The sequence below is a fragment of the Denticeps clupeoides genome, chromosome 20 (genome assembly GCF_900700375.1).
Source record: "Denticeps clupeoides chromosome 20, fDenClu1.1, whole genome shotgun sequence".
In the NCBI taxonomy this organism is placed as follows: Eukaryota; Metazoa; Chordata; class Actinopteri; order Clupeiformes; family Denticipitidae; genus Denticeps; species Denticeps clupeoides.
Genome location: NC_041726.1, coordinates 17,507,934 through 17,528,939, shown reverse-complemented (window position 1 = coordinate 17,528,939; position 21,006 = coordinate 17,507,934). Strand labels below are relative to the sequence as shown.

Below are 21,006 nucleotides of genomic sequence, written 5' to 3'. Positions count from 1 at the left end.
ATGTAAAGACCTGTCCAACTTGGCTGTCCCACCTGAAGGCTGAGCTTAGGGTCACTGAGGCACACAAAACCCCAAGAACCCCTGGCCACAAGGTAGCAACCAAAAAAAATTTAAATAAATGATTCCTTATCAGTTTATAATGTAGAATAAACATAATTGGATGATCTAAATAAAATATATTTGAACCCAACAATAACCCTTTTCACTATTGCCAATATTAACAAAACTAAAAAGGGTTGGCCTAGTTGAAAAATGGATGCATCTTGACTTTCCCTTTCCATTCCATGGCGTGCTGGGATCGGGCAGCGCTGGTATATCGGATTTAAAAAGTTAGTTTGCCCTGTAATTTCTCCGTTTATTTACCTCCGTTCTGATGTGGAAGGCCTGTTTCGGTCAGTGCGGATTCTTGATGAATAAGCAGCTACTGTCACTGCATTAGGTCTTCCATGGTGGTTTGGTGCAGAATCACTCATGGTGAGGCACAATTCACCTGTTTAGCGAACTAACATTCTCAAAATGACGCCAATGGCTTGGTGACGTCAGATTTCATTCCATATAGTCAGACTTTCATTCCATATATTCAGGTTTCATTCCATATATTCAGACTTTCATTCCATATAATCAAGTTTAATTCCATATGATTATTTAATATAAATAAATAATTTAAAAAAAATACAAAAAAACATTAGTTAGTTATTAGTTATGTGTTTTTACGATTATTTTAGTGTTTTGACATTATCACGGCCAGTCACAGTGCAGGTTTCCTTACAGAGGTGTGTTGTAACATCTGGTGAGAAAGAGATGGGAGATGTGGTCTTAAGTAAACACTAATAATCTTTGATGAGAATGCAGGAAATGCAGTGATACACAACACTATAGTTCTTTCCCTGACACAGGGTCATGTGTCCCTATTGTGCTTGCTGATTACTGTTAACCCTGCTGGGAGATAACATCAGTACAGCAGCACAGCCACAGATCTTTTCACTGCTTTATGCCAGTTAATAAATGACACGTCTACTTTATACCACTTTCTCTGAATGGCTAAACAAGGGTACAATAAAACAAAATAAGTATTTATTCATTAGTGCATCACAGATTTTACTTTTTATTACTTTTACTTTAACTATTAATAATAAATAAATATTAATAACACTTTACACTTTTAGATACCTGTAGTTTGCCCTTCATACATTCTGCATTTTGTTGCATGTTGGACTTAATGTACAGTGTACACAGGAATTTTTCACTGTGTGCAGGAATTTGTAGGTCAACAGCCGAGAATGCCCACCATCCCCACTCCATGCTGTTCTTCCTTGCTTCCTCTCATGGCTACTTCACTTCCTGCTGGTGCCATTTCCTGTGCTGAGCGCCAGTCCTACCTTGTTGCCTTGAAGAGGTTTATAGAAACATTATGTTGCTCCACTTTTTAGGAAAAGGGCATGTGCCGAACAACATCCCCTTTGTGGTTTACACACACACACACACACAACTTTGAATCTTACACATCTATAAATAACCCAAATTTTTATTACAGACAATCTGTTTGCAGTGCATCCATAATTACACATTAAGGTAACAATAACCTTCTTGGTTCTTCACTTATCCTTTTTTCCCATATAACCACCAAAGTCAACACAAACAAAATGTAAAATCTGATAACATTACACAGGTATCATTTTACCCAGACCCCTGAATAACAAGAACCATATGCTCAATGACAGGGAGAACCCTTGATTCTACTAAAAAAAATGGTTAAATCGTTTTTATTTGACCGATTAGTTTCCATGGCTGTGGTTTCAATAGAAGCGATGGACCAATCACAACACACACTATGAAATCCAGGTCCATTTAACAGAAATTTAAGTAGTGAATTAATTCATTTACAAAATCCTGTCCTCCATGCCTCCTATAAAAATTCTGTTTAAAAACATGAACATTTAATTGAGAGATTTATAATCACTACACTCAACATGGTGAGGAAGACCGCAGGCTGGGTCACCTGAAGCATGAAAATAAGATTCACGCCATTTCCTCAGTTTCAGTTTCTTCCTCATCTGAAACTGTGAATTCACTGTGTGTGTATTTATTCAGAAAACAATCAGGTATGAGGAACAATGTCAGTGTATGCTGATTTTGTGTTTGTGTGTGTGTGCATCGTAAATGCTGAATTAATTGATTGATTTGTGGAAAAGGCAGAGCAGGTTAGTCAGTTTGACTAACTACATTTCAGGTCACAGTGTGACTTTCTCTCACATTCACACACTCTGGTTAGGTGGTAACAAGTCTCTTTTCCCCAGCAGCAGCACTGGGCAGGTTTCTCACCTGTCCAGACTGTGGTCATACCTGTGGAGATGGGAAGAATGTTCAATTCTTGTACAACAGTCACACAAATTTAACTTATAGTTCCAGCCTTTGAAACAGTTGTATATACAGTGAGTACAGAAAGTATTCAGTTTTCACTCTTTGTTGTATTGCAGCCATTTGATAAAATTGTTTTAATTAATTTTTTTCACTCATTAATGTACACACAGAACACCATATTGACAGAAAAACAGAATTGTTGACCTTTTTGCAGATTTATTAACAAAAAATAACTGAAATATCACATGGTCCTAAGTATTCAGACCCTTCGCTGTGACACTCATATATTTAATTCAGTGCTGTCCAAATTCTTCTGATCAATTTTCCAAATTTCTTCTGATTGTACTTGAGATGGTTCTACACCTTCATTTGAATCCAGCTGTGTTTCATTATACTGATTAGACTTGATTAGGAAATCCATACACCTGTCTATATAAGCCCTTACAGTTCACAATACATGTCAGAGCAAATGAGAACTGGAAAGGGAAGTTCGTGAACAAACTTCGACTTTGGCTGGGAAAGCAATGTAAGGTGAAAAGACAAGAGGATGAAAGGATGAACGTGACAAGTGAAACCATTGTTGAATTAGTTAATTTCGTGAAATTGGTAAAATTGTAAAAAAAAAAAAAAAGGAAGGAAGGATGAGGAAAAGAAAGAGCGGCTGCTCCACTGAGTGACTTGTCTATGCAGTGACTTCCGAGAAGTCCCTTCGGTACTGCTCCGGTGTGTTTGGCGTGAGCTGGTGTTACTTCCAAGGACTTCCTGAATTTCACAAAAATTTAGAATTACCTTAACTCAACAAACATAAGTTATGGCTTCCTCACTTATCCCCTGTGCAGTTTGTGAAATGTACAGTTTGTCAAACTCCATCAGTAGTGAGGATTTTCCCTGTGGAAAGACTAGCCGAAATGATGGAGAAAATAGCCGAGCTAGAAGAGCACATCCAAAACCTACATTTAATTAGAGAGTCAGAAATTTTAATAGACTCTTTTCTACCTCCGGATGTGCACCAGCCCAGTCAGCTGGTAGCCAAGCTATCCGATCAGAACTGCTTCTCCCACCTCAGCGAGGCATCCACTGAGTCAACCACCGACTCTAGTCATTGGCGACTCCACAGTTAGAAACGTAAGGATAGCGGCACCAGCAAAAAAAATCTTGTGTTTTCCTGAAGCCAGCGGCCCGACATCCACGCAAATTTAAAAGTGCTGGATGTCTATATATAATAACTGTATATACTCTAGTATAGTGCTAACGATGTTCGGCTACGCCAGTCAGAAATAACTAAAGATAATTTTATAGATGCTTGAACTGGCTAAAACGATGTCGGATAAATTTATCTGCTCTGGACCATTACCACCGTTTCGGCGTAGCAAGGAGACCTGTATCAGCCTCCTTGATATAAATTGCTCGTTGTCGGAGTGGTGTCCAAAAAATAAAGTGGGCTTTATTAATAACTGGCCAACATTTCGGGGGAAGCCTGGTCTTTTTGGGCGAGATGGCATTCACTACAACTTGGCGGGAGCCACTCAGTTATCAAAAAATCTGGGTCATAGTCTTAGAACCAAAAAACGAATCTGTCTTGCCAGAGCCGAGACCAGGCGGCAGACAGACTGGCTAAACTGAGTGTCTGCCATTTGCGTAGATCCGCTACCCAGCATGTACATTATTGCCACTATGTCCTTACCTCGCTCTATTAAAACAAGAGATTCTAAAAGAATCATAAAAATTTGTAATAAAACTCATATATATGCTGTCTGTCCCCTGGGCTGGATGTGGTGTCTGTCTCAGCAATTTATTACCCTACTGAACGTACTACCAGCACCTTCGATATAAGAATAGGATTATTAAATGTTAGATCTCTCACACCTAAAACGCTCATTGTTAATGAAATTATTACAGATCAGGGGTTTGATGTACTGTGCCTGACCGAAACTTGGTTAAAACAAAAATAATTTGTAGCATTAAACAAGTTTAGCCTTCCTGGATACAGCTATGTACACCAACCTCACATAACTGGAAGAGGAGGTGGCGTCGCAGTAATTTATAATGATAACCTCAGTATTACACATGAACCCGGATATGGATTTAACTCTTTTGAGACTCTCTATACCAACATAACTCAAAAACTCGCAAAATAAAAATCATAAGTTAATTCCATTGTTATTATTTATAGACCCCTGGACCTTACTCTGAGTTTCTCAGTGAATTTACAGACTTTGTTTCCAACCTGGTTGTGTCTGTAGATAAAGCCTTAATTGTCGCCACTTTAACATCCACTGTGACAAATTAGAAGACTCACTAAGAACAGCATTATTGTTTTTACTAAACTCAGTTGGAGTTAAACAAAATATAATAGGAGCTACTCATGAAGGCAGTCACATGCTCGATTTTGTACTGACCTTCGGTTTAAATATAGAAGACATAGTCTTCCGCAATCTGAAATAATCTCAGATAATTTCCTTATCACTTTTAAAATATGTCTTTGACACAATAAACTCAACTCGCCTCATTATAGAGACAGACAATTACTTCAAGTACAGTGCAGAGTTTTCTTAATCAACTCACCGTCAGACCCCACTGAACTTGACCAAGCGACCAAATGTCTAGAATTAACACAGCAAGGTATGGTTGATAATGTCGCTCCCCTCAAAAGGGATAAAAAAAGTAATACCTTGGTATAGTGATCACAAACGCTCGCTTAAAAAGACCTCCCGGAAATTAGAACTGTCACAGGGGGAATTCGATGACGTACTTGCAGACATACTTTGGACGTGGGAATAAGCCGTCGTACCGGTAGAGGACACTGGGCGAGCGGGGCAGGAGGACCGGGGGCGCCTGGCCGGCGAGGAATGAGGAAGCAATGGACGCGCTGCAACGCAGAGGGGAGTCAGTTCGGGATCTTGGACTGGACGGGAGTAGGTCTGGGGCGGCAGGACGGTGGGGAGGCATGGAATCCCGTCTTAACCGATGGGTCGGGTAGGTTCGAGATCAGGGGCAGGCAGAGGTTGTAGCCAGGAAGTTCCGGTCGGGGTTCCTTTCGTGGTTTCCAGGGGGTCAGGCAATTCTCGAAGTCGTGGGCAGGCGAAGGTCGTATTTCAGGAAGGTACAATTATCTTAGGTCGGGGGTGAGAGAGCTACCGTCTCTGGCGACTCATACAAAGAGCGGGCGTGTCTCCTTGGGGTTACCTCACTTTTATACTTGCCCGCTTCCATTTCCTCGTCTCCCAGGCTGGTGAGGCGCCCTCTAGCGGGCTGGAGGCGCGTTTGCCATGACAGTCCCCCCTCTTAGGCCCGGCACCTGACGGGCCCGGTAGATCAGGGTGTGGGTCGGAGAGCCGTTGAGTCGCTGCGGAGACGGTGGCAGAGACTGGGGGGGTTGCAGAGGGGATGGGTGAGCCTGGCGGAGGTGGGAGACATGGAGGACTGGGCCAATGCGGCGAGGCACTCGGAAGGGTCCACGTTTGGAATGGCTTGGGTTGAGGGGTGTGGCCGAGTCGTCCCATAGCGACATTCTGGGGACCAGAATGATTCACTGCTGTGGCATGTCGAGGGTTGTGGCGGACGCATTGGCGTCCCCACAGTTTAATGGTGCCTGTGGTCCAGTCAATGTGGGGTTCGTGGGCGGTCAGCCAGGGGTAACCCAGCACGATGGGGTCATGGGGAGTCGTGGTCAGATAAAAGGTCAGGGTTTCGATATGGTTGGGCTCGAGGCAGATTAGTAGGGGTTTGGTTTGGAACAGGACCCGACCCGAGCCCAACGGGCTTCCATCCAGCCCCCTGACTGCACGTGGTGGGTTACACCGGGTGACCGGGAGCTGGAGTCGGGTGGCCAGGTCGATATCGATTAGATTCATGGCTGCCCCAGAATCCACCAGAGCTTGTCCCTCATAACGGCCAGGTTTGGGTGTCCTCCAGCAGATGGTGATGGGAAACAAGCAGCGGGTGGTAGAGCAGGGGGAGGCTTTGGTGCTCACCAGGGGGCTCTGCACCTCGGGTGAGCAGCGGAGACGAGCTCGGCCAAGCTGCAAGGGTTCGTCGACGTCCAGGGGGGGCCGAGTCGTCGGAGCGTCCGGCCAGCGTGCTGTGAGAGCACTAGGGAAAAGGGCGTGGTTACGCCGTTCTCGGCCGCGCTCGGCGAGACGTCGATCGATGGACGTGGCCAGCGTGATTATGCTGTCAAGCGTGGTTCCCCAATCGCGATTCACCATCTCGTCTTTCACTGCCTCGCGGAGGCCTTGGTAGAACGCGACGGGGAGCGCGGCGTCCGTCCACTCACTGTCGCTCGCCAGGGTTCGGAATTCAATCGCGTAATCACTTACGCTCCGATTTCCCTGGCGCAGCGACATGAGCCGCAGCAACGCAGCGCGACGCCCGGTTTCGCCCTGAAACACGGTCTGGAGGCGGTCCAGGAAGGCGGGGACAGAGAGGCAGACCGGGTCACGTCGTTCTACCAGCGGCGTTACCCATTCCAGCACGCGTCCCGTCAACCGGGTAATAATATACGCGACCGCCGTCTCGTCATCGGGAAGGTGTGCGGCTTGGAGCCGAAGTATCAGACGGCACTGGGTTATAAAACCGCGACATTTCTTGGGGTTACCGTCGTAAAGTGGTGGCGGTGCGAGGCCCGCCAGTGCAGACGTAAGTGGGAGTGGCGGGGGAGCCGCGGCCGCGGATACTGAATGACCGGGTCCACCAGGTTGAGACTGCAGCGTGGATCTGCGCCGACAGATCAGCGAGCGTAGAGCTAACCTGAATAAGCGCGCGCTGCTGCTGCAGTTGCATGTCGCGTTGGTCCTGGATCGTGGCTTGCTGCAGTTGCGAGGAATGAGGAAGCAATGGACGCGCTGCAACGCGGGGAGTCAGTTCGGGATCTTGGACTGGACGGGAGTAGGTCTGGGACGGCAGGACGGTGGGGGAGCATGGAATCCCGTCTTAACCGATGGGTCGGGTAGGTTTGAGGTCAGGGGCAGGTAGAGGTTGTAGCCAGGAAGTTCCGGTCGGGGTTCCTTTCGTGGTTTCCAGGGGGTCAGGCAATTCTCGAAGTCGTGGGCAGGCGAAGGTCGTATTTCAGGAAGGTACAATTATCTTAGGTCGGGGGTGAGAGAGCTACCGTCTCTGGCGAGTAAACTCATGCAACTCATACAAAGAGCAGGCGTGTCTCCTTGGGGTTACCTCACTTTTATACTTGCCACCGCCCGCTTCCATTTCCTCTTCCGGGTCGTCGTCTCCCAGGCTGGTGAGGCGCCCTCTAGCGGCCATGACAAGAACGTAAATGTTGTCAAAGTAAATTGAACATATTCCGAATAGCATGGAAAGAGAGCGTCCTTAACTAAGAAGGGTCTTAGTGTGGCTCAATCGACATACATTAAAAAAAAATTGTGAAGTGATTGTCATTGTGATACAATGCAGCAAAGTACACAGTTCACACAACAAAATGTGTCCTCTGCTTTTAACCAATCACCCTGAGCAGCAATGACAGGCACCCGGGGAGCAGTGTGTGGGGACAGTACTTTGCTCGGTGGCACCTCAGTGGTACCTTGGCAGATCGGGATTCGAACTGGCAACCTTCTGATAACGGGGCTACTTCCTGAGTTCCTGAGTGCACGAGTAAACTCCAGCTAGTTCTGAATGCTGCAGCCAGAGTTCCAACTAAAACTAGAAAATTGTGACCACATGACCTCAGTCACTGCACTGGCTACCCATAAAATTTAGGATTGAGTACAAAATCCTACTTTTGACCTATAAAGCTCTAAATTTCACAGCTGTTCGGGACTCAGACACAGTCTCAGTGTTTTAAATCTAAACTGAAAACACATCTGTTTTCTCTGGCCTTCTGTTAAGGTCCCAGACACAGTGTCAATTACTAAGTCCACTTAATTACACAGTCACTTAGTCAAACACAGACATTCTGTCACAGACATTAAATTCACCTTAGCTAGGCTGTCCAAGTTAGGGTACCGGGCCACTGTTGCACAAATATACCACTATAACCACATATTTCAATATCAGTCGTACAATGCCACCATCTACCACTGCTTCTGTTTGTTCTCTCCGAGACACGGAATCAAGCGCACAGACTACTGGCAGACTCCAGTGAAAAGACAAGCAGATAAATCCTGGTTCCTGGCAACCGCTAAACGAGGACAACTAAAAGCTTCAGGGATTTTCAAATGGACGAGTAGCATCATAATGGACATGTAATGTACACAATGACACTGGACTACACTTTGGACTTCTCCACCTCTCCAACTTTTTTTTCTTATTGGACAAACCATCACAAACCTTGCACTGACAACACTTGTAGGCTCGAGAATTTTACCCGAGATGAAGAATACGGATAATTGGAATAGTAAGATTTTGGCTTTCCAAGCCAAAATAATAAGTGGAAGAGTAAGATTTTGGCTTTCCAATCCAAAATTAATAAATGGAAGAGTAAGATTTTGGCGTTCCAAGCCAAAATAATCATTAGGCCAAAGTAATGGCCTAAAGAGCTCAGAGACAGAATTGTGGCAAGGAACAGTGCACATAGCACAGTGGTTTCCATAATACTTAAACGGAAGACGTTTGGGAATACCAGAACCCTTTCTAGAGCTGACCATCTGGCCAAACTGAGCTATCGGGGGAGAAGAGGTTTGGCGAGAGGCAAAGAAGAACCCAAAGATCACTGTGGCTGAGCTCCAGAGATGCAGTTGGGAGATGGGAAAAAGTCGTAGATAGTTGTAGACATTATATGTCCAGTGTGAAAGAAGGACTCACTGTCTGACGCAGTCAGGAATCTGAACTTGGTCCATGGGGATATGCCTGGAAAGCTCTTGCAGCTGGTCCACAAACTGCAGCTTCTGGCTGAACTTTGAACTGTAGAGAGGATGTGACCAATGACATCAGGACTCAGGAGCAGTGATGAAATCACTGCTTTTCCCCCCTCAGCAAGGCACCCGCTGAGTACTACAAACCACTGACTCTAGTTATTACAGTTTTTCTCAAATGCTAAAACACATTTCACAAACGTTTCCTCCATGTTCCCCAATGTCTAAACACAACACCCTTTTCTAAAACTACATAAACACAACCACACCTTGTTTAGAGGATTGGCTTTTGTGTTTTAGCATTTGAGAAAAACTGTAATAGGAGAGCAGCACCGGCGAATAAAATGTTTCCCTGGAGCCAGAGCAACCGACATCCTGATGCTGTGTCTGTTCCCCTGGGCTGTTTCAGCAATTTATTACCTGTTACTATCATTCCTACTGAATGTACCACCAGTACCTCTGGTATAAGAACAGGATTATTAAATGTTTGATCTTAAACACCTAAAACGCTCTTTGTTAATGAAATTATTGCAGATCATGGGTTTGATGTACGTTTCTGACCGAAACTTGGTTAAAACAAAACAAATTTGTAGCATTAAACGAGTCTAGCCCTCCTGGATACAGCTATGTACACCAACCTCGCTTAACTGGAAGTGGAGGTGGCGTCGCAGTAACCTTGGTATTACACATCATAAGTTCATTCCATTGATTATTATTTATAGACCACCTGGACCTTACTTTCTCAGTGAATTTACAGATTTTGTTTCCAACCTGGTTGGAGTCTGTGGATAAAGCCTTAATTGTCGGCGACTAACATCCACTGTGATAAATTACACATTCGTATTCCACACAGTGCAATTCAAAATTCCTGTTTTCTCATCTCAGATGTTACCAGTTTGAGTCAATTTCTCTTACGATACTCCTGTCTGCTGGAAGCAGTACAAATTTTAAGCATTTATTTGGAAGAAGGACTGAACTTTCTTGATGCATATATCTTTTTTAGTCTGAACTGCCCTGTGCTAAATTACACTTTGATGCAGAAAGATCATCAAATACAGCATTTTAATTAGGTAGATGGGCTGTAGCATTACATGAATACATTTTTGTCACACACCTTATAAATGGCTTAATAATGGTGATTAGGGCCTTGATGTACCAGGTTGGGTGGACAATGTAAAAACCCTTGAGGTTCTTCCTCAACCTGGAGCAAAAGAAAGCACAGGTCAAAAGATTTCAGGAGCTATCAGATGAAGAAAACACACAAAACAACAGGAGATGATTTAAACAGACACTGAAGCTCTAACATCAAAATGAAAAAGTCTGGAATTCTGTCTGACAGAGTTTACAAAAGTGAACTGATTGTCAATGTGATACACTGCAGCACACAACAAAATGTGTCCTCTGCTTTTGACCCATCACCCTTAGTGAGCAGTGGGAAGCCATGACAGGTGCCCTGGGAGCAGTATGTGGGGACGGTGCTCAGTGGCACCTCAGTGGTACCTTGGCAGATTGGGATACGAACCGGCAACCCTCTGATTTCGGGGCTGCTTCCTTAACCGCTAGGCCACCACTGCACCATGATAACATTAACATTATAATGATTGCTGTTAATGCCGTTCAGAAGACTCTACTGAGAATATTTAACACTAAATAAGCAAACAGGTTAAGTCATTCATTGGTTAATTACTGGTTTCATATGGTTTAACTGGTCTTGCCTATTACTGAGAACAACCATTTGGAAGACTTGTCTTGTAGTCATGAAAAAGTTGTCATGTTTCAGAAAGGTCCATACAATGAGAACTTGGGACTTTGATTGGCCACCGTACAGTCTCACTGAGAATCCTGAAGGTGTGCTGGAGAAAACTTTGCAAAGTGGTTCAACTTTCAAAACAACGTGTGCAACAAAATTTAACAAATGTCTGCCATCATTGTTTCATCATTATTGTTAGAGGAATTTCATATGAATATTTTATTTTATTATAGAATATTTTATAGATAGACTCTTCACAAAAATTTATTCTGACCGTTTCTTGTTCGGTAAGAGAGTCCGTCCATAATGAGTAAAACCCACCTCCGGTCGATGGTGCTGTAGCACTCTCTGAGCCAGCCCATGGTGGGGAGCTTGTTGCGCGATGTCATGCCACATAGGTACACAATCAAATAGTTCTCTGCCACCATCAGGTCAAGCGTGCCTACCAGATAGCTGAGACACACAGTTTAAAAGTCATACTGCAAGGCCAAGAGGACCTCATTTAAAATGTTTTTGTGGTGAATAATGTGAATGATACCTAAAGAGATTGTCCATGATGTACTGGTAGTTTTCAAGAGTGTTCTCAGGGAGATGGCATGAGGAGAACACTATTATATCATTTGCACCATCACCATAGTATCCTGAGGAAGACAATAAATCTGATGAGAAAACTGCAGATTACAATGTGTTGTTCAACAATTCAACTCAATGTGGATGCAATCACGGCGCCGTAGAGTGACGTGTTGAATGCCGCTCCTCGTAGATTTCGTTGTTGTGCGTCTATTGTCTTGTTATTAATGTCTAATTTGCAGGTGAAGTGATTGTCACATGTGATACACAGCAGCACAGCACACGGTGCACACAGTGAAATTTGTCCTCTGCATTTAACCCATCACCCTGAGTGAGCAGTGGGCAGCCATGACAGGCGCCCGGGGAGCAGTGTGTGGGGACGGTGCTTTGCTCAGTGGCACCTCAGTCGGACCTTTATGGATTGGGATTCGAACAGGCAACCTTTTGATTACAACAAAAACATTTATTTCTTATATAGCCCAAAATCACATACAGTATGTCTCAATGGGATTTCACAGGCCCTACAGTTGACACCCCCCACACTTGACCCTTCTGCACACAAGGAAAAACTCCACACAAAAAAAACTCTATGAGAGAGAAAAAAAGAAAGGAAGAAACCTTGGGAAGGAGTGATACAGAGAGGGACCCCTTCCAGGGTAGAGTGAGCATGCAAAAGGTGTCAGTGCAGGGTTGGGGATGATATAATAATAAGTCCTACAGTTGTAGGGTTGGAGAAGTCCAGGATGTAGTCAGTGTCATGGTCTAGATTACGTGTCCATAATGATGTTACTGGTACATTTGAAGAGCCCTATAGCTGTAGTTGTAACGGTGGTGGTGGCTGTGGTGACCCTCTGGTTTGTTTCATGGTATGTCCTTGTTAAGCAGTTGTCAGGAACCAGGATTTATTTGCTGGTCTCTTCACTGGGGTCTGCCAGTAGTCTGGGTGCTTGATTCTGTGCCTCGGAGAAAAACAAACAGAAGCAGCGGCAGACGATTGCACTGTACGACCGATACTGAAATATGTGGTTATAGTGGTATATTGGTGCTACTGTGGCCCGGTACCCTAACTAGGACAGCCTAACTAGGGTGAATTTAACTTTGTTTGTGTCTAACAGGGGGACTCTGTGATAAACTGGACTTTATAACTGAAACTGCGTCAAAATGAAGTGAAATGAGGGTCTAGGACTTTAGCAAAAAGCCAGAGAAAACAGATAGGTTTTGAGATTATATTTAAACACTGATACTGTGTCTGAGTCCCGGACTTTGACAGGCAAGCTGTTCCACAACTGCGGAGCTCTATAGGAGAAGGATCTGCTCCCAGCTGTGACCTTCTGCACCTTTGGTACCAGAAGTGACCCTGCACCCATTGATTGAAGGGGGCGTGGCGGATCGTAAAGAACCAAAAGTTCACTCAGGTACTGTGGGGCGAGACCATTTAGAGCTTTATAGGTTAAAAGTAGGATTTTGTAGTCAATCCTAAATTTGATGGGTAACCAGTGCAGTGATTGTAAGACTGGGGTGATGGTTCTAGCTAGAACTCTGGCTGCAGCATTCTGTACTAGCTGGAGTTTACTCATGCACCTACTAGAGCATCCAGACAGTAATTCATTGCAGTAATCTAACCTTGATGTAATAAATGCATGGACCAACTTTTCTGCATCATGCATTGAAATGATATTTCTTATTTTCGCAATATTTCTAAGGTGAAAGAATGCTATCCTAGTGACATTGTCTACGTGCAAATTTTATGAGAGCCCTGCATCAATGATGACACCTAGATCCTTCACTTCAATACTCGGTGAGTTAGAAATGCTATCCAGGGTTATTGTTTAGTCAGCCAGTTTATGCCTGGCTGCTTGAGGCCCAAGTACAAGCGCTTCTGTCTTGTCAGGGTTTAACAGGGGAAAGTTGGTGAGCATCCACTGTCAAATTCTCTATATTGTTCAGCTGCTGCCTCTGATCTGGCATTGCTGACAGATACAGCTGTGTGTCGTCAGCGTAGCAATGAAAGCTAATACCGTGTTTGCGGATAACGTCGCCTAAAGGTAACATGTATAGAGAAAATAGGACAGAACCTTGTGGAACACCAAACTCTACTTTACTATGTGAAGACGAAACACCATTGATGTCCACAAACTGATATCGGTTGGTCAAATATGATCTGAACCATTCAAGGGCTGTTCCCTTGATCCCAATAACATTCTCTAACCTGGCAAGGAGAATAGCGTGATCGATAGTGTCAAACGCTTTACTCAGATCAAGCAGGACAAGCAGCGAGATGCGGCCCTGATCAGAGGCCAACAGCAGGTCATTAACCACTTTAACCAGCGCTGTCTCAGTGCTATGATGAGGTCTAAATCCTGATTGATATACTTCATGGATATTGTTACAGTCTAGGAACGGAAGGTTGGATATCGGTCTATAATTTGAAAGCTGACTGCGATCAAGATCCGGCTTTTTAATCAGGGGTCTAATGACTGCTACCTTGAACGAACTTGGTACGTGGCCGGTGCTAAGCGACGAGTTAACAATTTTGAGGGTAGAATTTGTAATATCGGGTGCTATTTGTTTAAGGAACCTTGTTGGAATCGGATTCAAAGCGCAAGTACATTGATTTGACGACGAGATTAATTTGATTAATTCATGCTCTTTAATAAGGTTGAATCGTTCTAATCGGTGGTTGTCTATTAGAAGATTATTTTCCATGGAAATATCGGCAGAGCTATTTGTTGTGCTTTTAATCTTCTATCTATTCGCGACAATTTTAGTATTAAAGAAATTCATAAAATCATTGCTCATATGATGATATTGAGTGGTCGTATCCATTTCTATCTTATTCCTGGTTAGTTTGGCTATTGTTTTAAACAGGAATCTGGGATTATTTTTGTTTTTGTCAGATACGTTGATCGAGCCGCGCTAAGAGCCTTCTTATAGTTAAGTAGGCTCGCCTTCCAAGCTATTTGGAATATGTTTAATTTACTTTGACGCCATTTGCGTTGTAATTTCCGGGCGGTCTTCTTCAGCGAGCGCGTGTGATCATTATACCAAGGAATTAAGTTTTTATCTCTTACTATCTTCCTTTTGAGGGGAGCAACTATATCTAACGTACTACGCAGTGTTAATTCTAGGCATTTGGTCGCTTGGTTTGAGTTCAGCGGGGTCTGATGGTGAGTTTATCAGCGTTGATAAATCTGGTAAGGTATTAATAAACCTCTGTGCCGTACTTGATGTAATTGTCCGTTTGTCTCTATAACGAGGGGGATTGAGTTTGTTGTGTCTGAGACATATTTTAAAAGCGATGTGATGTCAGATTGCGGAAGAGTAACTATATCTTCTATATTTAAACCAAAGGTCAACACAAGATGTGACCACCTTTGTGAGTAGGTCCTGTTATATGTTGGTTAACTCCAACTGAGTCTAATAAAGATAGGAATGCTGTTCTTAGTGAGTCTTCTAATTTATCACAGTGGATGTTAAAGTCGCCAACAATTAGGGCTTTATCCACAGATACAACTAAATTGGAGACAAAATCTGTAAATTCACTAAGAAACTCAGAATAAGGTCCAGGGGGTTATCCTTATAAATTACTGCGACGCCACCTCCTCTTCCAGTTAAGCGAGGTTGGTGTACATAGCTGTATCCAGGAGGACTAGACTCGTTCAATGCTACAAATTTGTTTTGTTTTAACCGAGTTTCGGTCAGGCACAGTACATCGAACCCCTGATCTGTGATAATTTCATTGACAATGAGCATTTTAGGTGTGAGAGATCTTACATTTTATAATCCTATTCTTATATTGGGGGTGCTGGTGGTACGTTCAGAAGGAATGATAGTAACGGGTAATAAGTTGCTGAAACAGACACCACGTCCAGCCCGTGGAACAGACAGAGTGTCAGCATATTTATGAGTTTTATTATTAACGTTTCTTGTAGAATCTCTTGTTTTAATAGAGCGAGATAAAGACACAATAGTATACACGGTGGGTGGCGACTCTATACGCAAATGGCAGACACTCTGTTTAGCCAGTCTGTCTGCTGCCTGGTCTTGGCTCTGGCAAGACAGATTCGTTTTTTGTTTCTAAGACTATAAGCCAAATTTTTAGACAACTGAGTGGCGCCCGCCCAGTTGGGGTGGATGCCGTCTCGCCCAAAAAGACCAGGCTTCCCCCTAAATGTTGGCCACTTTATTTTGTGGACACCACTCCGACAACCAGCGTTTTATGTCGAGGAGCCTGCTACGGGTCTCGTCGCTATGCCGAAACTGCAGTAATGGGCCAGAGCAGATTACTTTATCCGACATCGTTTTAGCCAGTTCAAGCATCTCTATAAAATTATCTTTAGTTATTTCCGACTGGCGTAGCCGGACGTCGTTAGCGCCGACGTGAATTGCTATACTGGAGTACCTGCGGTTATTTTTTGTCAGCAATATTAAATTTGCGCGGATGTCGGGCGCTCTGGCTCCAGGATACCACAGGATTTTACGTTTTTGGTGATTAATTCTGAGGTGGTTCAGGAAGTCCTTGGACGTAATACAGGCTCGCGCCAAGCACACCATTACGGGGCTGCTTCCTTAACCGCTAGGCCAAAATTGTGCCTAATATTGATTATTATTTATAGACCACCTGGACCTTACTTTCTCAGTGAATTTACAGACTTTGTTTCCAACCTGGTTGTATCTGGATAAAGCCTTAATTGTGGGTGACTTTAACATCCACTGTGATAAATTACAAGACTCGCTAAGAACAATATTCCTGTCTATTCTAGACTCAGTTGGAGTTAAACAAAATATAATAGGACCTACTCATGAAGGTGGTCACACGCTTGATCTTGTACCGACCTTCGGTTTAAATATAGAAGACATTGTCCCTCTTCCGCAATCTGAAATAATCTCTGATCATTTCCTTATCGCTTTTAAAATATGTCTTCGACACAATAAACTCAACTTGACAATTACATCAAGTACAGCGCAGCGGTTTCTACCAACCTTCTACCAGAGGTTTCTACCCTACCAGATTTATCAAAGCTGATTAACTCACCGTCAGACCCCGCTGAACTTGACCAAGCGACCAAATGTCTAGAATTATCTGCCGCTGCTTCTGTTTGTTCTCTCCGAGACACGGAATCAAGTGCACAGACGAACAGCAGTGAAGAGACCACCAGATAAAGCCTGGTTTCTTATCATGAAACAAACCACAGCCACCACCATCGTAACAATTAAACCTTCCAGGATTTTCAAAGTGACCAGTAGCATCATAATGGACACATAATGTACAACATGACACTGGACTAAAACCTACTCTGCACGGTCCAATACCTCCAAACATGGACTCTATACTACACTTTGGACTTCTCCAACCCTACAACTGTAGGACTTATTATTATATAATTCCCAACCCTGCACTGACACCATTTGCAGGCTCACTCTACCCTGGAAGGGGGTTCCTCTCTGTTTCACTCCTTCCCAAGTATTCTTTTTTTTTCTCTCCTAGAGTTTTTTTTTGTGTGGAGTTTTTCCTTGTGTGCAGAAGGGTCAAGTGTGGGGCGTGTCAACTGTAGGGCGTGTCAACTGTAGGGCCTGTCAAAGCCCATTGAGACATACTGTATATGATTTAGGGCTATATAAGAAATACATTTTGTAGTTGTTGTTGCCTCACCACAAGCCCCATTTCCAAGAGAGGCCTGGATGCAGAGCAGGAGGAAAACCTGTACAGTTTGTGTCTGTGTCTCAATGTGTTCTCCTCCCCAGACCCCTCTTGTTGATCCCAAGGAGGCGGACACAGGAGACCACTGACCCTGCTGTTCTCGCTCACAGCCAGGAGGGGTGGTCTGGGGTTGCCCCTTCATCCAGCCAGGGGATGGGTGATCCACCCAAGCAATTGTTGGTGCGGGGTATGGGTTAGGTGTTCCAGCCCCACAAGATGGAAGTCACAAGATGGAAGGGAGAAGGTCCTGGAGAACCACCTCGCTGTTGGGGAGGGCAGGGTTCAGTTCAGAGGTCCCCAAACCTTCTGATGGGTGGAACCAGGTCGGCGCTGGTGAGGTCCCCAATTCGCCTCCATCCCAGCCTCACCAAGGGGCACAGTCTGTAGGGCTGAGGCCACTTACAAGCCTTGTGTGGTGAAGGAAGCAACCTGAGGGTCCATCTTAGTTTGTGGTTATGCTGCATGATTTTCTGTGTCTTTACACTTCATGGCTGTGTTGCAGTCCTAAATGATTCCACTGGACAATGATACCTCTTCCAGCCGGGAAGAAATCTTACAGTCTCATTGCAAAGATAGCATTCAATACTAACTGTTCCAATACTTTTGTCTATATATTGGATAGCGTGCAAGTACACATTAGTTTGTTTCACTCTGACTTTACCCTTTTTATGTACTGTATGTCTGTACTGAATGTAGTAATTTTAAAAACAAAAAGGTTCATAAAAGAAAAGAACGGACAGTCATACTAACCTCCGTGAGATAGCACTCCTAGGTAGGGCTCCAGAACAGAGATGTCAACCCGTGTCTCTTGGCCAGAGTCTCCCACACGAAAGCGCCTCCACCGGCAACCCTGGCAGTCCACCTCATCTTGCTCCAGTGGGCCCACGCCGGCCTGATCCTCAGAGTCTTCATAAGACATGCCTGAATGAGTGCATTTCAGTTGAATGACTTTGTGTGTCTGGATTTTGTGTGTGCTTCTGAACAAGCACTCATGTGCGCTTGTCTCCTCACCCTCCAGCCCCAGGACCTGTGCCACCTCCGGTGGAAAGTGCAGTGACTCGCTGTCAGAAGGCGTTTCTATGGCGTCCAGGTCAATATCCAGCCCCAGGTCTTCATCGTCCACAGCTGGGGAAAGTGTAGCTTCAGGGAAGTCATCAGAGATGACTGATTCACTGTGCTCAAGAGAAAGACTCAGCACTGGGGCCACAAGGTGCTTCTTTCTTGGCTGGGACTCAGAGAGGAACAGGCTGGTGGGTGGGGCTTTAGGGATGCCATTACCCAAAAAAGACAAATAAAAGTTATGAGACAGTAAAAATGTCTGCTCTCTAATGTGATGCATGCATTTCCTGAGTCAGTAAAATGTGTGAATGTCATAAATGTCATCTTTTAATAATATCAGCATTTATGTGGTAATAACATATTACTTTTAGTCAACAGCAGCAACACAGCACAACAGCAGCATAATGTGAGTGAGAAGCGAGATTAACAGATCTTGAGGTGAGATGTTTGAGGATTTGTTGCTAGTGTAAAGTTTAGGGATAAATACATAACACAAGGAAGAAACACAATCTTTATATTGATGATAGACACAGGTTTTAATCATCCAGAATGAAGAAGTAGCATGTGTGTGAGGTGTCAATCATCATGGCTCATTACATTTTAAACTCTTTGATACTTGTGAACAAGCCCCATACTTAACAGTGCTGGTTTTGTAATAGGTTCCTGACAATACCTAGACAATATTCACTAGTGTTCAACACAAGAAAGCAGGAGAATGAGAGAAAAGGGAGAAATTATATTAAGAAATTAAAGAGTTGTTACATCACTGAAACTGACATTATTTTAGCCATATTTAAACAACATGTTTATATATATTTGGATAGCATATTTAAACATTTAAGGTAGAAGTTGAGATTATTAGTAAATCCCTAAAATATTTAGTAGAACAGGCATAAACTTAATAATCATAGCTTTTCTGACAGGAACTGGATTAGTAACCTGTTACAGAGTCAGGTAAGTTTATATGCAATATAGCTGAAGTTGCAGGTCACATTTAAAGGAAAGGAGAAAAAGCCACAGCCTAAAAATGTATGTAAAAGTGCCCTTTTATCTTCAGACTGCTTTCTATTTCTTGTAAGTTCCAGACTTAATTTTTATTTTTGTAAAAACAGGGTTAACTGTAATGCTCAGGCAAAAAGGAGAAAAGGACAAAGATAATAACTCAGGGGCAGCAGAGAGGAATTAGTGTTTTCCTTAATTTCAGATGAGACAGACCTGGTTTGTGTGTTGTAGGTGATAGGTCCTCATTAAAAAGATGAGAATCAGGATCTGATCTAAAAAGACAGGTCCAAAGCAGAGTTATCATTTTTAATATCAGTTTGCATATCACATTCCCCTGTCATTTGACCTGTGAATTCTAGTATTAGTTACTTTTGTAATTTAACTGTTTCATAGTTCTATAGCTATTTAAATCCTGAAAACCATGTGCATCTCCTGAATCAATGTGGCACATGGTGTGTGAACTGAAAAAAGGAACTTTATTGTTATTAGTATGAGGGTATAATAAATGCCCATTTTTCACCTTCAGACTGCTTTCTATTCCATTACTATGGCTTATATTATATGTAGAGATATTATTGTCAGTATTATATTGATTGTCTACACTTTTACACACTGCTGCACTAAACACAGCTAAATCTTTGTGCCTGTCTGTTGTGTCTCTCCTCCCTTCCCTACATTGTCACCCTACAGGTCTCTGATGCATCATGCACATACCACCGATGCACAAGCCAGAGGTCCAGACAGCTGGCCCAACTGGTCCCCCTGGTTCAGAGTGGGGAGAGGGTGCCCCCCAGTCCCATGGAGGAGGACCCCAACATTTGGAAACATAACTTATCTTAATTAAATATTAATTAATATAGTTCTAAGACATCAATACCATCAATTCAATTAACTGAGATTTAGTTACATTCAATTATTATGACTATTTTAACTAATAAAAGGTTTTCAGTCTTTGGAATTGATGAGAAATTATGCAAAATGCCCTGGCTTGAGGGGGAATGTTTAATTGAAATATGCTCGACATATTATTATTTTCCAGCACCAACCTTGGTGGTCCCTCCGAAAACTGAGGGTCCATCCCTGTGTAGTGCAGGTCTCAAATGGCCTAGGGTGTCCAGGGAAATAGAACAGCAACAGTAAATAGTACAGAGAAAATGGAAACAGCTAATAAAAATATAAATATTTGTATTTGTAATATACAAAAATTGATTTAGCAATCTTTTTGTCAACAATATGTTTCTTTTTGTATAAAGTTTCTCCGGATCCTGGAGAAACTGTGCTTTCAGTCAAGGCTAACACACACCAGTTTTTAAAGTACCTTTGGCAGGAAGCCGTTTGACAATCACAAAATTTTAGTTTAAGTGGGAAGCACACCAACCACAGAAGAAACAGATTGAACATTTTATAACTTACTTCAGTGGGGCTGAATGCACTCCATTACTCAGTTCAATGTCCAAAAACTTTATAGTGGAGCATGGCCATCGTGACCAGAAGGAGCGTATCATGAAGCTTTATTTGTCTCTGACACACCCCACTGCACCTAAGGGCAAGGTGTGGTGGATTGCCAGCACAGACCCATACCTGTATCTATGGCAACAGCCCATAGTACCTGCTGTATTTACTCAACTTGATAGTGCCTGTTGCAAGCCTGCATAATGCAACAAACCATTTAAAGTAACACAACATAACTAATAATGTACAGCATAACAGAATATCATGGTTAATGTTTGTGTGCAGTGTATGTGGACTATGTGCAT

At 43.4% G+C, this 21,006-nt stretch overlaps 1 protein-coding gene across 2 annotated transcripts; it reads right to left on the bottom strand.

The window, feature by feature from the left end:
• Window positions 1–1,490: 1,490 nt before the first annotated feature.
• LOC114770346 (protein prune homolog 2-like) lies at window positions 1,491–20,790 on the bottom strand. 2 transcript variants are annotated; one of them, XM_028964195.1, is made up of 10 exons: window positions 20,663–20,790; window positions 20,296–20,354; window positions 19,463–19,521; window positions 18,200–18,448; window positions 17,939–18,094; window positions 11,456–11,558; window positions 11,239–11,370; window positions 10,282–10,368; window positions 9,118–9,216; window positions 1,491–2,343 (listed from the first exon to the last, which is right to left on the bottom strand). In XM_028964195.1, the coding sequence occupies exons 2-10, from the start codon at window positions 20,325–20,327 to the stop codon at window positions 2,319–2,321; spliced, it is 942 nt and encodes a 313-aa protein (XP_028820028.1). In that variant the 5' UTR covers window positions 20,328–20,354; window positions 20,663–20,790; the 3' UTR covers window positions 1,491–2,318. The 2 variants fall into 2 exon arrangements, with proteins under 2 accessions (XP_028820028.1, XP_028820027.1); XM_028964194.1 differs by having other exon boundaries at window positions 17,939–18,109; window positions 20,663–20,789.
• Between the last annotated feature and the right edge of the window lie 216 nt (window positions 20,791–21,006).